The 18935-nt window shown below is 38.7% G+C and overlaps 1 protein-coding gene across 1 annotated transcript in view; it reads left to right on the forward strand.

Annotated features, from left to right (window-relative positions):
• Positions 1–18935, forward strand: part of Wdr81 (WD repeat domain 81) — a 290101-nt gene that overhangs the window by 38345 nt on the left and 232821 nt on the right. Inside the window, exon 5 of the mRNA XM_090376768.1 lies at positions 15885–16492. Within this exon, the coding sequence (XP_090232894.1) occupies positions 15885–16492 (608 nt within the window). The remainder of the gene's footprint in view (positions 1–15884; positions 16493–18935) is intronic.

Raw genomic sequence — 18935 nt, forward strand, 5'->3', positions numbered from 1 at the left:
TCGTCAGCAAAACTACGGATAGGATTTCCAGTCAATGAAAGAAGGTCAAGACTATGTATAAGTTAATTGCAAATGCATCATTAATTGCACTACTTCGAATAAGTAATGCTTCACCCAAAGGAGAGGATACCACCACCCAGACGGCACTGTTTCAGGGCTATTTGGCCCTTCTTCGGTGGGTAGTTATGGTGCCGTCTGGGTGGTGGTATCCACCGAGAATAAGTAACATTAGTCTTCTCCTTTGGGTGAAGCGTTACTTATTCGAAGTAGTGCAATATCATGGCAACTCATTGTGAAGGTATTCACAATATGAGATGTAACTTAAAACAATGCTGCCTTTGCAAATATTTTTCTAATTTAGAATTGGCTGTGTATTAATGATGCATTTGCACTTAACTTAAAAAGTCATGAATTAGGGTTAAATTAGAATAAGCAGCGGTGTGGAGCGAGGGGTGTTGGAGGTTTCAGGGACTGATGGCAGTCATCGTGAAACAGGTGGGTATATGGGATGTGTTAGGGTAACTAATAATAAGAATGGGCACATGTATACTTGCATGTATACCAATGCTAGGAGTATAGTAAATAAATTTGATGAATTTGAAGTGTTGGTCAAAACATCAATGGTGGATATTGTGGGATAGCAAACATGTGGTGTCACACAGATATAAGGAATGCACAACTGGAATTTGGGGAGTACAATGTGTACAGAAACGATTGACAGGATAGGGAGGAGGTGTTATGCTGTTAATTAAGAAAAACATAAAATCAAAAGAAGTGCATCCAGTTGATATAGATGAACAGTAAGAATGTTGAGTCAGTTTGGTGTGACATAAGCACTGCGAAAGCAAAAATAAGAGTAGGAGTGTGTTATAGGCCTAATGACTCGAATGAGTACAATGAACAATTGTACAGAGAAATAGAGTGGGCCTGTAAATCAGAATGTCTTATAATGGAGGATTTTAACTTCCCAGATATAGACTGAACTTATGGGTTGGTCACTCGCACACTAGTAAGACTTTTGTGGATTTTTTGGATGATTGTTTTCTGCAGCAGCATGTTCGAGAGACAACCAGAGAGGGTAATACTCTTGATCTGGTTATCAGCAGTGATCATTCGTGTATTAAGAATTTGCAGATAAAGGAACCATTAGGTGGCAGTGATCACAGTGTACTGATGTGGGATTTACTTAAAGATATAATTACCATCAGGGATAAAGGAAGGGGTTTTTGCTTCCGTAAAGGTGATTATAGTGGTCTCAGACAGTTTTTAAATTCTGTACAGTGGGACCAACGGATGATGTTACCAAAAGCAAATTCTAAGTGGGAAGCATTCAAGGAATTAATAGTGCAAGCTACTAAACGTTTCATACCTATTAAGAATTATTGTTCAAGGTTTAGGCCTAAATAGTTGTCAAATGAACTAATGAGACTCGTGACAGAGAAGAAAAATGCATGGGATGCATATAAATTTTCAGACGACACAGAAGCCTGTGATATATATAAGTAGTCTGTAATCAAGTCACAAAGGAGATTAGGCAGGCGAAGGCAGATTATGAGAAATCTTTGGCAAAGGATGCTAAGAAAAACAGCAAGGATTTCTTTACTTATATAAACTCTAAAAGGAAGGGGATGAATCTGATTGATCCACTTGATATTGATGGTTCGACTGTTGATGATCCTGCTCAGATAGCAAACAAACTGAATGAGTATTTTGCATCTACATTCACACATGAGGAGTTATTAAGGTTTGAAAATGGCAGAAGGTTATCAAATGGTAACAGGGTGCTTAATAATTTTGTAATAACTGAGAGCAAAGAGGAGAAGAAATTGTTGAATTTAAACATAAGAAAGGCACCTGGGGTGGATGGGATCTATCCATTTATATTAAAGGAGGTGGCAAAGGAAGTAAGCAAACCGTTAGCTATAATGATGAGAGCATTCTTGGACTCGGGGGAAGTCCCCATGGACTGGAGATGTGCAAATGTGTCCCCAATTCACAAAGGGGGGATCGAAGGGTGACACGAGAAATTACAGACCAGTTAGTTTAACTTCTGTTCTGGGTAAAATAATGGAGTCACTGGTTAGCATTAGCATTAGCATTAGTAGAGGCATTTGATGCAAGAAAGCAAGCTTATGCAGCATCAGCCAAAAAAAAAAAAAAAAAAAAAACCCACTTCCACTTCACCCCTCTGTTCGTTCAAAATACCTGTCCAGCTGAGCCTTAAACTTATTTAGGCTATCAACCTCCACCACAAGGGATGGAAGTCTGTTCCACCAACCAACCACCCGCTGGCTAAAGGCAAATTTCCGCACGTCTATCCTACATCTGTCTTTCCTCAATTTGAATTTGTGCCCTCTCAGGTGATTTTTCTGAGCTAGAGGAAGAATCCCATCAGCATTGAGCATGCTTAAACCATTCAAGGCTTTATACACCTCTATCAGATTACATCGCTGGTGCCTAGTCTCCAGACACTGTAATTTGCAAAACTTAAGCCTTTCTTCGTAAGAGCACCCCTTTGTTCCATTCACTAATCTTGTTGCCCTTCTCTGTACTCGTTCCAGCAGCTCTACATCCTTCTTGAAATGAGGCCTCCAGACCTGTATACAGTACTCTAGGTGTGGCCTGACCATTGCCTTATACAATGGAATAATCACCTCCTTATCCCTGCTGGAAAAATTCCTGTATATCATTGACAATACTCCATGAGCTACTCTTGCAGCCCGTCTGCACTGCTCAGAGAACTTCATATCTGCCTGCACAACCACCCCCAAGTCCCTTTCATTCTCTACCACTGTCAGTGTAGTACCACAGAGTTGATACGTTGCTCTGGGGTTGCTGTTTCCCATGTGTAGTACTTTACATTTGTCAATGTTAAAGTTCATTTGCCACCTCTCAGCCCATCTGCTCAACCTTTCCAGATCCTGTTGCAGCAGCATAGCATCAGTAGTGTCCTTGACAACCCTGCCAACCTTTGTATCATCTGCAAACTTGGACATTAAGCTTGATATACCATCATCAATATCATTTATAAATACAGAAAACAATAATGGACCCAACACTGAGCCCTGAGGGACTCCACTAATAACATTAGTCCACGATGAGCAGTGTCCATTGATTACCACTCTCTGTCTTCTCCCCCTCAACCACCCCTTTATCCATAGCAGCAATTTGCCTCCAATGTCACACTGCTCCAATTTGTGTAGCAGTCTTCCATGTGCAACAGTATCAAAAGCCTTTCTAAGATCCAAGTATATAATATCAAAGTTATTCCCTGCATCCAGTTCTTTTGTGACTGCATCATAGTATCCAATCAAGTTGGTCAGGCAAGACTTCCCCTTAACAAAACCATGCTGTGTCTGAGCTATAACTGAAGTCTTGTCTAAATGATCCTGCAGTGCTTCTTTAACCAGTGCCTCCATTAATTTTCCTGGAACAGAAGTTAAGCTCACAGGTCTATAATTACTTGTGTCAGCCTTTGATCCTTCTTTGTGAATTGGGGTCACATTTGCACATTTCCAGTCTATGGGTACCTCCCCTGAGTCCAAGGAAGCTCTCATAATTATGGCTAAGGGTTTGCTTACTTCCTTTGCTGCCTCCTTTAATATAACTGGATAGATCCCATCCACCCCGGGTGCCTTTCTTGTGTTTATCTTCAACAGTTTCTCCTCCACTTTACTCCCAGTTATTTCAAGATTCTGTAGCTTACTGCTAGAGTTGAATACACCTCTGGCATTCCCCTCGCTGAATAACTCCTCATGTGTGAATGTCGATGCAAAATATTCATTTAGTGAGAAGATATTGATGTTGATATTGATGGATCAACTGTTAATGATCCTGCTACCTGAGCAGGATCATTAACAGTTGATCCATCAATATCAAGTGGACCAATCTGATTCATCCCCTTCCTTCTAGAGTTTACATAAGTAAAGAACTCTTTGCTGTTTTCTTTGCATCCCTTGCCAAGGATTTCTCGTAATCTGCCTTCGCCTGCGTAACCTCCCTTGTAACTTGGTTGCATATCAACTTGTATCTATCATAGGCTTCTGTGTCATGTGTTAATTTGTAAGTATCCCATGCATTTTTCTTCTCTGCCATATGCCTCATTAGTTCATCTGACATCCATTTTGGCCTAAACCTTGAACAATATTTCTTAGTTGGTATGTAAAGCCTAGTAGCTTCCAAGATAAGTTCTTTGAATGCTTCCCATTTTGAATTTGCTGTTGGTAACATCATCAGTTGGTCCCACTGTATAGAATTTAAATACTGTCTCAGTCCATCGTAGTCGCCTTTACGGAAGCAATAACCCTTCCCTTTACCCCTAATGGTAGTTACCTCTTTGAGTAAATCCCACTTCAGCACACTGTGATCACTGCCACCTAGTGGTTCATTTATCTGTAGATTCTTAATGCATGAAGAATCACTGCTGATAATCAAATCAAGAGTATTACTCCCTCTAGTTGCCTCCCGAACATGCTGATGTAGAAAACAATCATCCAATAAATCCACAAAAGCCCTGCTAGTGTGTGAGTAACCAGCCCCCAAATTCCAGTCAATATCTGGGAAATTAAAATCTCCCATTATAAGACTCTCTGATTTACTGGCCCACTCTATTTCCCTGTACAGTTCCTTATTATACTCATCAGAGTAATTAGGCCTATAGCACACTCCTACTCTCAATTTTGATCTCCCAATGCTTATGTCACACCAAACTGACTCAACACTGCACTGTCCGGCGATGTCGACTGGCTTCACTTCCTTGGTTTTTATGTGTTTCTTAACTAATAGCATAACCCCTCCCCCCTTCCTATCCTGTCTATCCTTTCTGTAGACGTTGTACTCCCCAAATTCCAGTTCTGCATCCCTTATATCTGTGTGACACCACGTCTCTGATATCCCAACAATATCTGTCTTTGATGTTTTGAGCAATACCTCAAATTCATCAAATTTATTTACTAAACTCTTAGCATTGGTGTACACGCAAGTATACCTGCACCTGTTTCTATTCTTAGCTACCCTAACACAACCCATGTGTTTACTTGTACCGCAATGGCTCCCAGCAGTCTCTGAAATACCATGCATCTTGTTTTTCAGGCTTCTGCTCATTCTAATAGAAGCAGTGCAAGAATCTCTTTCACCTCTGCCAGTGGCTACTGTCAATCTATTGGTCTTTGTCTCCCCCCAAGCTCTTTTCCGACCCACCTAACACTGCCTCGATAGCATCAGCAAATATTCTTGCACCCTTTCTATTTAAGTGTATCCCATCCCTGTAGAAGCAATCTCTCCTGTTAACAAGTACAGTCCAGGCTGAAAAAAATTTTACCCCTTGAGCCTTGCACAATCTTTCCAGGGCCGAATTGATCGACAAGGCTCTCATCATAAATACAATGAATAAAAGGATGGTTAAAGATGCATTGCAGGCTCATCTAGACAAGACTGCAGCAATAATTCAGACACAGCATGGGTTTGTTAAGGGAAAGCCTTGTATGACAAATTTGATTGGTTATTATGATGTGGGTACAAAGGAACTGGATGCAAAAAATAATTTTGATATCATATATTTGGATTTCAGGAAAACTTTTGACACTGTTGCGCATGGAAGACTACTGTACAAATTGGAGTAGAATGATATTAAGGGTAAGTTGCTACAATGAATAAAAGGATGGTTGAGTGGGAGAAGACAGAGGGTGGTAATCAATGGGTGCTGCTCTTCGTGGACTAATGTTATTAGTGGAGTCCTGCAGTGTTCGGTGTTGGGTCCACTGTTGTTTTGTATATTTATCAATGATATTGATGAAGGTATATCAGGCTTAGTATCGAAGTTTGCAGATGATACAAAGGTTGGCAGGGTTGTTAATGACAGTTGTTGTTGTTGTTGTTATTTGGTTTTTAGGAGCATTAGCAACTAAGGCCATATTGCTCCGATGATATGCGGTGGTCATTCCTTGACCTTTCCGCATCCTCCGTATTTGGTGATCACGGGCTTGAACCCCGGTCTAAGCAAGAAGCGCGTGCTACGCACTGCTGCTCCTGCCCACCTGGCTACGGAGGCGGCCTGTTAATGACAGTAATGCCAGTGTGTTACTGCAACAGGATCTAGAAAATTTGGGGAGATGGGCTCAGAAGTGGCAACTGAAGTTTTAACATTGAAAAATGCAAAGTACTGCATATGGGTAGAAGTAACCCCAGAGAAACGTACCAACTGTGTGGTACTACACTTAAGGAGGTAGAAAATGAAAAAGACCTGGAGTAATTGTGCAGTCAAATATGAAGTTTTCGGAGCAATGCAGACAGGCTGCCAGGGCAGGTCATGGCGTGTTGTCAATGATATACAGGAATTTTGCTAGCAGGGAAAAGGAGGTCAGTGTTGCTCTGTATAAGGCAATGGTCAGGCCATGCCTTGAGCACTGCGTACAGGTCTGGAGGCATCATTTTAGGAAGGATGTAGATTTGCTTGAGCGTGTACAGAGAAGGGCAACAAGATTGGTGAGGGGAGTGAAGGGATCCTCTTACCAGGAGAGGCTTAAATTCTGCGAATTGCAGCAGCTGGAGACTATGCACCTGCTTGGGGATCTGATTGAGGTGTATAAGGCCTTGAATGGGTTAAGCACACTGAATTTTGATAGAATTCTTCCACTTGTTCAGATTATGAACAAGTGGAAGAATTCTATTTTATTTTGAACTTTATTTTGAATTTTATTATGAACCTAAGGGGGCATAAATTGAAATTGAAGAAGGACAGATGTAGAATAGATGTGCAGAAATTTGCCTTTAGCTAGCGGGTGGTTAATTGCTGGAACAAACTTCCATCTGTTGTTGTGGAAGTTGATATGTTAAATAAAGTTAAGGAGGAACTGGACAAATATTTAGAGGGAATTGTTTTTTTTTTTTTTTTTTTTTTGGCTGATGCTGCATAAGCTCATACGCTTGCTTTTTTGCATCACATGCCACTACTACTATTTATACATAGTCTTGACTTGCTTGCAGCATGAGGCATTAGCCCTAAACGGACTATAGTCTTAATACATCATACACCATCAGGCATCTCTCATATTGTGGAGTTATACTTCATAACTGTTTTGCCATCATTACCCACTCACCGAAGAAGGGCCAAATAGCCCCGAAACCCTGAAACGGCACCATGAATAGGTAACAGCAGTCTTCCCCACTGGGGAAGTGTTTTGAGTGGTATGAGTTGAAGGAGTTACTGTCCGTTTCATTCTTCTACACCATTTATTTTCCTCTTCCACTACTAATATTACTTTCCCTCTCCTTTTTTTCTTTTCTAAGTCTAATAGGGACAAGTGGATAGTCGAGTTATTATCCGACACATATACAAAATAGCCCTGAAACGGTGCCGTCTGGGTGGTGGTATCCACTGAGAATAAGTAACATTAGTCTTCTCCTTTGGGTGAAGCGTTACTTATTCGAAGTAGTGCAATATCATGACAACTCATTGTGAAGGTATTCACAATATGAGATATAACTTAAAATAATGCCGCCTTTGCAAATATTTTGCTAATTTAAAATTGGCTGTGTATTAATGATGCATTTGCACTTAACTTATACATAGTCTTGACTTGCTTGCAGCCTGAGGCATTAGTCCTAAATGCACTGTAGTGAAAGAAGGTCATTAATATACATGAGGAAAACAGTGGAGAAAGAACAATCTAGGGAAAATATCTGCATTAGTGGAGATGCTAGAAGATAGAGAGCCATCTACCGTTACCTGCGGTAATGGTAGATGACTGGATACGCAATTACAAAAAACATTTGCCAAACCATAAGATGGGAGGTTGTTTAAAAGTCCTTTTTGCCAAATATGATTAATAGCTTTTGAAATGTCAAGAGCAGCTGCTTGAGTTTTGCCAAACTTTTCCATTGAATTTGTCCATAGAGGGTAACATGTCAGTATATCACCAGTGGATCAACACTGACAGAATCCATACTGGAAATCGTTGAACAGATGGAAGGTTTCTAGATAGTTTAAGAGTAGGCAGTTAATAGATTTCTCCATTACTTTAGAAAGAGTAGAAGTAAGTGCAATGGGACAATAACTTGATGAGAAGGATTTGTAACCGAGAACTGGCTGGATATGGGCAAATTTCCTAGCAGAAGGGAAAACATCTGTGGAATAAGAAAATCAAAAAAAGGCAATACAGAACAGGAGCACAGGTTTTGAGAACAAATAGAGCTATACCATCAGTACCTGGCACTTTCTTGGCACGAAGACTGTTCAAAATTCTTCAGACATCCTTTTGACGGAATACCACAGGAGGCATTGAATGGAGTGTACTAGAGATGGTATGAGGTGGGTTACCAAGATCATCAATACATGAGTTGGAGGAAAAGTAAGATGCTAGCAGGTCAGCTTTATCTTTGGCCAAAGTAGCAATAGAACCATCCAGTTTGGAGAGAGGTGGGAATTGAGATTGGCAAAAGTTGTGGCCATTAGCTTTGGCAAGAGACCAGAATGCTCAACTACCATTTGGACAAGAAGCAAGTTTTCTACACTTTTGTTTGAAATCTAGTTTGGACTGATTAATAACTGTTTTACAATTGTTGTGAACTTTGGTGCAGGCAGAAAATGCTCCTGGAGATTTGGATACAAGCCAATTGCAATATGCAACATTCTTATCTTGAACAGCCTTAGCACATTTATTGGAAAACCGAGGTTTAGATAAAGAATGAGATTTTAAGCGGGAGTGTGGGGGTATAAAGGATTTCATTTCTACATGAATAATTTCACTGGCATGATCTGAGCAAACGGTTACATCAGAAAATTTGAAACAGTAATCCCACCAAGGAAAAGAAGAAAAGAAACCTTGCAGTTCATTCCATTTTGCATTCTTTTAATGCCAAACAACACGAGGTTGAGAATGGCCACGACAGACAGGCTCCATTGGAGAAGAGACCATCACGTTGTGATCTGATGTGCCTAGAGGACCACTCATCTTGACCATGTACTTAGAAGGGTTGTTTATGAAAAAAAGATAGTGTGTTGGCTGTGTAGTTACGATTGTCTGGTATTCTGGTAGTTAAATGAACAATCTGTGCAAGGTCATTAGTAATTGCAAAAGCCACAACATTGTGACCAGCTGCATCTGTGTGACTAGAAAATGGAAACCAGCTGGAGTTGTAGATATTAAAATCACCAAGGAGTATTCCTCACTGATAGGAAAGTTGGACTGGAGGAAGTGAAGGAGGTCTAAGTTATTAGTGGAGTTAGGAGGATGATAAAGGCAACAGATGAATTTGACAGAATGTGGTAGTAGTAGTAGTAGTAGTAGTAGTAGTGGCATGTGATGCAAGAAAGCAAGTGTATGAGCTTATGCAGCATCAGCCAAAAAAAAAAAAAAAAAAAATCACACCATTCCCTCCAAATGCCTGTCCAGTTCCTCCTTAAATTTATTCAACCTATCAACTTCCACAACGACAGATGGAAGTTTGTTCCAGCAATTAACCACCCTCTGGCTAAAGGCAAATTTCCGCACATCTATTCTATATCTGTCCTTTCTTAATTTGAATTTATGCCCCCCTAGGTTTATAATCTGAACAAGTGGAAGGATCCCATCAGAATTCAGCGTGCTCAACCCATTCAAGGCCTTATTCACCTCAATCAGATCACCGCGCAGGTGCCTAGTCTCCAGCCACTGCAATTTGCAGAACTTAAGCCTCTCTTGGTAAGAGGATCCCTTCATTCCCCTCATCTTGTTGCCCTTCTCTGTACATGCTCAAGTAAATCTACATCCTTCCTAAAATGAGGCCTCCAGACCTGTACGCAGTACTCAAGGCGTGGCCTGACAATTGCCTTATACAGATGTACAATCACCTCCTTCTCCCTGCTAGCAAAATTCCTATATATCATTGACAAAACCCCATGACCTGCCCTGGCAGCCTGTCTGCATTGAACCTTGGGGAACACCAGCATTAGAAATGAACCTTGGGGAACACCAGCATTAGTGGAGAAGTTAGAAGACAGAGAGCCATCTACCATCACCCTCAGTGAGCGATCAGAGAGAAAACTGGATAACCAATTACAAAAAACAGTTGGCAAACAATAAGATGGAAGCTTGTTTAGAAGACCTTTATGCAAAACACGATTGAAAACCTTTGAGATGTCAAGAGCAACTGCTTGTGTTTCACTAAACTTTTCCATTGAATTTATCCATAAATGAGCAACATAAGCCAGAATATCACCTGTGGATCGACACTGACGGAATCCATACTGGCAATCGTTGATCAGACGGAAGGTTTCTAGGTAGTTTAAGAGTTGGCGGTTAATTGATTTCTCCATTACTTCAGAAAGAGTAGAAGTAATTGCAATGGGACGATAATTGGATGGGAGGGATTTGTCACCCTTTTTAGGAACTGGCTGGATATGAGCAAATTTCCAAGCAGAAGGAAAAACACCTTTGGAATAAGAAAGTGAAAAAAGCGGCAAAGAACAGGAGTAAGTTCAGGAGCACAGGTTTTGAGAACAAGTGGAGAAATACTATCAGGACCTGGAGCTTTCTTAGCATCAAGATTCATCAAAATCCTTCTGACATCCTTTTGACGGAAGACCACAGGAGGCATGGAATGGAGTGGGTTGTGAATGGTGGGAGTTGTTTTACCAAGATCATTAATACATGAGTTGGAAGAAAAATGGGATGCTAGCAGGTCAGCTTTATCCTTGGCTGAAGTGACAGCAGAACCATCTGGTTTTGACAGAGGTGGGAGCAGAGATGGGCAAAAATTGTGGCCAAAAGCTTTGACAAGAGACCAGAATGCTTGGGTACCATTAGGGCGAGAAACAAGTTTTCTGCTCTTAGTCTGTTCAATATCTAGTTTGGACTGATTAATAACTACTTTACAATTGTTGTGAGCTTTGGTGTAGGCAGATAATGAAACTGAAGAATTGGAAACAAGCCAATTACGATATGCAACGTTCTTCTCTTGTACAGCCTTAGCACATTTATTGGAAAACCAAGGTTTAGATTAAGTACGAGATTTTAAAGTGGAGTGTGGAATAAAGGATTCCATTCCTACAAGAATAATTTCACTGACACGATCTGAGCAAGCGTTGACATCAGAAGTTTTGAAACAGTGAAGGAAAAGAAGAAAAGAAATCTCACATGTCATCCCATTTTGCATTCTTGTAATGCCAAACAATACGAGCTTGAGAATAGCCATGAGATAATGGCTCCATTGGAGAAGAGACAATCACCAAGTTGTGATCTGAGGTGCATAAAGGACCACTAACTTCGACCGTGTTCTTAGAAGAGTTGTTTGTGAGAAAAAGATCAAGCGTGTTGGCTGTATGGTTAGGATTGTCCAGTATCCTTGTAGGTAAATGAACAATCTGTGCGAGGTCATTAGTAATTGCAAAAGCCTCAGCATCTCGACCAGCTGGGTTGGTGCGACTAGAAAATGGAAGCCAGCTGGAGTTGTGAACATTAAAATCACCAAGGAAAATTACATCACTGTTAGGAAAGTTGGACTGGAGAAAGTCAAGTTGCAAAGAGAGGAAGTCAAAGAGCTCCAAGTGATTAGTGGAGTTGGGAGAATGGTAGAGACAACAGATGAATTTGACACAATGAGGTAGAGAGATTTTAAGCCAGAGAAGATTGAAAAGAAGAGATTCCAAATTACCAAGTCTCTGACAGGGAATATCGGAACGGACATATGCACAAGTACCACCTTTGAGGAAAAACGAATCATACAGCGAATAATTTGGGCAACTGAGATGAGCAGTAGTTGAATCAACCGATAACTGAGATTCTGTCTGAAAAAGTACATGGGATTTGGCAGACTGCAAGTGGAAATCAATGTCGTTGAGATTAGAATTGAGACCATGTATATTTGTGAAATGAACTAGGAAGTGTTTGGGAGGTTTAGATCTTTTCGCAGATAAGCTTACTCTATTAGTTTGACAATTCATGGTGTATTCAATAATAATTAATTTTTTTGAATATGAATTTTGAATAATGAATTTTTTTGATATGGCGTGCACATGGTAAGAATATACCCAGTTCCTTGACATAACATGGCCTTGACAATGCTCCCCACATGCACACTACTCGGACTCCCTCCAGTCACCATCTGGCAGAGTAGATGTAGCAAGATTATACACTAGCTGATCCGGAAGCCTTCTAAAGAGTTACCGATAGGTTCGGTCCAGTGTGCGGGCAGCCTGCGAACACCATTTTAGAGCTGTACCCTCGAAATGTAAGGAAGATTGGATCTCGCCATGATGTTCATCATTACCTGAAAAGTCATCAGTCATACTGCATGATGGAAGAGGTGGGGAAGGGTTGACCAGAACTTAGCTCTGGAGACTAAACATGGGTTCCACCACTTCAAGCCTCCAATAAGCAAAGTGGTGGTATTGCATCGGTTGATGACAGTCATCTACCACCTAGTATTGCCTAGTAACACAGAGGGGCGACATTCCTCCATGTGGTGTGGGCGCCACACCTCGACCCCTGCTTAAGTTGGTTCACACCTTGGTGATCACCCATAGTGTGCTTATGCATGGATGTTATACCCAGGATGCGGAAAGGTCAGGGAATGACCACCGCATATCCCGGAGCAATATGGCCTTAGTTGCTAATGCTCCTAAAAACCAAATAACAAAACAATTATACCCAGGATTACTAATAGTCCCACCATCGTAAAGGTGTAAGTAGAGGATTTGGCTGTCACAGACCGTCCAGACTTCACTGATATTTGCTTTAAAGCTATTATTTAAACCCTTCATCCAAATGTATAATAGGCTGCAGATTGAATTCCATCACTCAGAGTTTTGTTCCATGCCAGTAGTATGATTGAGATCTGTTCAACTATTTGTCTGCGTGCAACTTTTAATTCGGCTAGCTGCATAAAGTCTTATAGTTGCATTGAGGATGGCATCTATTCAACAAAGGTTGATATGTATTTGATAGTTTGCTGAAACAGAATCAGTGTTATGTGTTGAAAGAATGGTTAGAACAATGTAGGATGTTACTCCTTTTACTCATTGGGGGTATTCATCAGTGAGCTACTTAGTTTTGTCAGGTTTTGAAAGAAAAGAGCCCTAGATTTCCATCAGCACTTATAGGTAATAAAACGTGCCCAAGTGAAAATTAGTAAGGTTAAAAACTTTGAATACTTTTACCATTGCGAACAATGCAGGGTAATAATTTTCATGCCATTGTATTATAATGTGTGATGATTTCATTTGACAACTTTTTTGAATCTTGACACTAGATTTAAAATTTTATATAAAAACATGAGGATTACCGCACGGCTATATAAATTTGTTTTGGCTAAGACTATATAGTTCTGCACAAGCTGACCGGGCTAGCCGGGTGGGTAAAGTGCCTGCCTGGCAAACCAAAGGTCGCAGGTTTGAATCCCGCCTTGGGCTTGGATCAAAGTACTGCAAAAACCTTGGGAGGTGCATTATGGCCACAGAAGCCGATGCGCCAACAACTACCCCAAAAAAAAAAAAAAAAAAAAAAATTCTGCACAAAACCTTAAAAAATCTCACTTTTTTTTTATCCAAATGAAACTTTTGCAGGTCTTTAGTAGTGCTAATAAATAATAATAAAATACAAAAGCAAACACATTTTTTAAAAAATACTGTTAAAAAAATAGCTCATGAAATCCTAGGCAAAAAGAAGAGCCAAAGGACCAAAAAAAGACCTGGATTACAGAGAAAGTAAGAGCTGCTGTAGAGGCAAAGAAACTTGCATATCAAAAATGGCTGGGTGATAGGAATGATGCATATAGGAACATTTATGTTGAAAAAAAGAAAATAGCTAATCGGTTGGTAGTAGAAGCGAAAAATGAAGAATGGGAAAGGAAATGCGCAACTATTAATAGCAAATTGGGCTTCAAGCAATCAGCGGAATCGTGGAAGGTCCTTAAAGACTTGAGAAAACAGAATAAACACAATGCTGGTTTGCAATTAATACCTTTGAAAGACTGGACGGAGTACTATGAAGGAATTTTAAAAGAAGACCGGGAAGAGTTCAAGACGATGGAGGATTTTGGTGTAGAAGACTCGGGCTTAAAAGTTTCTGTTAGGGAAGTGGAACTCCTGCTAAAGGAAGGAAGAAATGGCAAATCACCTGGACCTGGAGGAGTTTACATGGAACTTCTGAAATATGGAGGAAGAGGAGTGGCTGTTCTGATACAAAAACTGTTAAATAGTATACTGAGAGGAGAAGAAATACCGAAAGAAATGATAACAGGATATATTACATCAATTTATAAGAAGGGCGATCGGAAAAGCTGTTCAAATTACAGAGGAATATGCGTCCTGAACCCGCTGTTAAAGAACCTTGGAAAATGGATCAGGAACCATTTAGAAGCCCGAATCGAGGCATCAGAAGAACAAAGTGGTTTTTCAGCTGGGAGGTCATGTATAGATCACATCTCAACAGTGCGACAGATCCTTGAAAAATGCCAATCAAAAGGGAAAAAAATCTTTATGATTTTCATTGACCTTGAAAAGGCATATGACAGTGTTCCAAGAAAACTCTTATGGGAAGCACTGAAAGAGGCAAATATTGATGGACAACTGATTAACATTATTAAGGCAATTTACAGGAATAATAGATGCAGAATTAAAGTGGGATCAGCTTTGTCACCTGAATTCCACACTTCAAAAGGCTTATTACAAGGTTGTTGCATGTCACCAACACTTTTCAAAATTTATATTGACATCTGCCTAAGATCCTGGTCAAAAAAATGTAATAAAATGGGATTGCCGATTAATAAGAACACCTATATTCACAATTTACTTTTTGCAGATGATCAGGTGGTGATAGCACAAGACTTAGAAGATGCAAAGTATGCATGTCATCAATTGTTTGAGGAATATAAACAATGGGGTCTAAAAATCAATTTTAGCAAGACTGAAATGTTGTCTTCAGGGCCAGGACACGTTCTAAATATTGCAGGTTTTAAAATCAAACAAGTCGATAAATTCAAATATCTGGGATCAATCTTACAAAGTGATGGATCATCCCAAGCAGAGATCAATAAGAGAATTACAGACGGCAGAAAGGCTATCGGCATGTTAAACTCTGTTCTGTGGAGCAAAAATATCCTAAATAAAACAAAGAAACTTATATTTCAAACGATTGTACAAAGTCTTCTATTGTATGGAGCGGAAACCTGGACATTGAATAGGCGAGTGGAAAACAAATTGCTCTCCACAGAAATGGATTTTTGGAGACGCTCAGCAGGAACTTCTAGAAGAGACAGAAAACGGAATGAAGACATAAGGGAAAAAATGGAAGTGAGAAAGACTATTATTGACACCATCAAAGAAAAGCGTCTAACATGGTATGGACATGTAAAACGGATGCAAGAAAATAGATATCCAAAGGCTATCCTAGAATGGATACCTCCTGGAAGAAGGAGAAGAGGAAGACCTAGGAGGACATGGATGGATGGAGTACGGGAGTGCATGACAGCCCGAGGCTTAACCGACCAAGACACCTTGAACCGCACTTTATGGCAGAAAAAAATTCCTAACAAGAAATAACTTGTAGGCTGAGGAAACCCATTGTAAATGGAAACACTCCTCTTGAAGAAGAAGAAACACATTTTTTAATAAGCAGAAACATAAATATCAAAGTTCCGTGATTTAAATAAAATACTATAGCTTTATAAAACAGAACAGCTTAAGTGAATGTTTGTATAATGAAATAGCATTAATATAAAAATATACCTGTAACAAATGACATACTTATTTAGAATTAGTTAGGGTGCAATTCAGTGCTAGACATTTTTGCTGTTGTGCTGTTATATGTTCACTTGGTCCTGATAAAGTTAGTTACAAATGACAAATATACTATGAGAAAATTGTCACTTTCTTAAAATACTTATTTAACTGTGTCCTGTTTTGCTAGGAAGTTGCCATCCCAACCTTCTACCCCTTCTGTGCTTAGTGGAAACAGATGAAAACTTCTACTTTTTCTACCCCTATAAGGAATACAACCTTCGTCACTGTATCATGTTCAGTCCTGCCATTTTAGATACTTCAACTACAAGATGTCTCTTTGTAGTTTACCAGCTATTGCAGTTGATTCAAGAAATCCATGACTTAGGACTTCATCTAGGTGTACTTACTCTAGCAGATATTTCAGTAGACAGAAATCTCTGGATTCAAGTCATTCCAGGGATGTGGAATGACCTTTGGCATGAAGCAGAGGAAATACAGAAAAATCCATGCCACATTTCACTACCACAATCAAAAATATCCAGTGCTGCAGCATCCAGCTCCTGTGATACTACAAAACATCATTCTTCTAATGTGACTTCTTCAGTGGAGAGTAATGAAATATTGAGAGAAAAGGGTAAAAGATGTGGGGAAGAAAGTGTAAAAGACCAAAAATTTTCAGTCATTAAAACAAGAAAAGATGGCCTTCAAAATAAACAAGCATTTTTAAACACATTAGTTGATAGTTGGGTTAAAGGATGTATTAGCAATTTTGACTACTTAATGGAGCTGAACAAGGTGGGTGGTTTTTATTTTTACTTGCTGTTTGTTTGTTCATTCTTGAGTAACTTGTATAATGCTTAGACATAATGGAATATATATTCCATTTTCTTCATTCTTTTGTGTTCAATAGTTTATTGCCATTATTATTAATAAAATCATTAGTTAACATACAAGTAATGTGAAAGCATCATTTATATATGTAACTATAAGAGAAAAACTAATTTCACCATCATAACTCCCAAATTAGCTGCAGTTGGACTCAATTAGTCTTAACAACTATTATTACAGATTAAGTAGTTTTGTTTTCATTTATGAAGTCCATAAATTGAATTATTTTAACTCTATGTAACAATCCTCCTTTCTTTGTTAGTTTATTGTTATTTCCATGTTAGAGAACATGTGTTCAGAATATGCTTAATAATTTTTACTGTATAGAGAAGAATGTTGTTATATTTATGTACAGCATAGTACACTAACCACATTTTTCTACCATACATAGTTTAACTTAAAATTCACAGTTTATAAATATTTGAGAAAGAAATGTAAAAGATGCAATATATATATAAGCACATTGCTTATCTTTTCTTGTCTTGTCTTCCTTCACGGATTAGGTGATCCACCTGTTCCGATCTCAAAGAGGTCTGCCCATCTTTTCTTCAGTCTTCCTCTGTCTCTTTTTCCTTTTGCTCTATATGTGTAAGCTAATTTAGGGAATCTATTATCTTCCATTCTTTCCATCTTTGTCTATATTCTATAATTTTTTCATTAATTGAGTAAATCTTTAATTCCTTTCTAATATTTACATTTGGTATTTTATCTAATTTTGTACATCCTTTAACATATCTTAAAAATTTCATTTCTGCAGCTTGTATTCTATTAATGTCTCTTTGTTTTGGTATCCATTTTTCGGAACCGTAAAGAAGTGTTGGTATTGCCATTACTTTGTAAAATTTCAATTGTGTTTCTTTCCTTGTTTTCTTAGCCAGAGTTCTTTTTATTGTTCCACGTATATTTTGAAATTTCGCCAATGCATATCTTACTGTCATTATTTCATATTGGTTATCCTGGAACTGGGAATGTCAAAAGTTGCATTTGGTTAAAATTGTTGTTTGGTTAAAACTGTTGTTAATAATTTTTATTAAGTAAAGCTTGAGTAGTTTTGAGCTAATAGATTATTGGAAATAATGTCCATCAACGAGACTTACAGTAATTAGTTTTTAGCGTTAGTATGAGTTGTAAATTAGATATTTTTCCACTAATGCTTTTATGCAGTAATAGTGGAAGTAATTATTATTCAAAGTGTGATTGTAAATATTCAGTGTATTCTTTCTAAAGTGAACTTTAGCACGATAATGAAAAATAACTGTAAAAAGGTGATCTGTAGTGATTGGGTTTTTTTTTATTATTTCTGATGTCAGAAGACAAGCAAGTTTTTATTTTATATGTCCATGCTTCAACCATTGTGTTAAAAGAACTTGGAATTTGTGACAACCTAAGAATTTTGAATTTGTGCCAGCGTAATTATTCAACATCAGAATCATTAATTCTCAAGAAGAAACTCCGTGAATTATGTTGTTCAAAGCATCTTAGTGGCTCAGTTGTTTTTCTTGAAGCTTTCTTTATCAGTTTTACCCAAAATGGTTAATGTTTATATGAGTAATACTAATTTTAATAGCTTATTTAAAATGGCCACAAATAAAGCATTGGTTTAAGTTAGAAATTTTCTCTTGTGAAAGAAACAGTAATCTGTAGTACAAAGTGGAAACATGCCTAGTTTGTAAATGTGATATGTTTTTTCTCTTTCTTAAATATATTCAGGATTTATTTTACTCAAAGAAATTGTCTTGTGTTCTATTTCCTTTTATGGGACAGACTAAGAAATTTTAGTGATAAAAACCAAGAGTTTCTTAGACCTATGATTAGTGTTAGCATTAGTAGAAACATATGCTGCAAGAAAGCAAGGTTGTACAGCATCAGCCAAAAAATAAAAACAACACTTCTCATTTGCTACAAAAGTTTGTCCAGTTCTTCCTTGAATTTATTTCATCTATCAACTCCCACAACGACAGATGGAAGTTTGTTCCAGGAATCAACTACCCACTGGCTAAAGGCAAATTTTTGCACATATATTCTACAACTGTCTTTCCTCGATTTGAGTTTATGCCCCCTTAGGTACGTAAACTGAGCAAGAGGAAGAATCCCATCAGCATTGAGCCTGCTCAATGCTGATGGAATTTGGTCCGGTGTGAATACACCTCAATCAGATCACCTCGCCTAGTCTACACACTGCAATTTTCAGAACCGAAGCCTTTCTTGGTTTTTACCAAGAGCATCCCTTTGTTCCCCTCAGCAATCTTGTTGCCCTTCTCTGTACTTGTTCCAGCAGCTCTCTACATCCTTCCTAAAATCAGGCCTCCAGACCTATACGCAGTACTCAAAGTGTGGCCTGACCATTGCA

This window comes from Mastigoproctus giganteus, chromosome 6 (assembly GCF_048544385.1).
Source record: "Mastigoproctus giganteus isolate SK-2022 chromosome 6, ASM4854438v1, whole genome shotgun sequence".
Lineage (NCBI taxonomy): Eukaryota > Metazoa > Arthropoda > Arachnida > Uropygi > Thelyphonidae > Mastigoproctus > Mastigoproctus giganteus.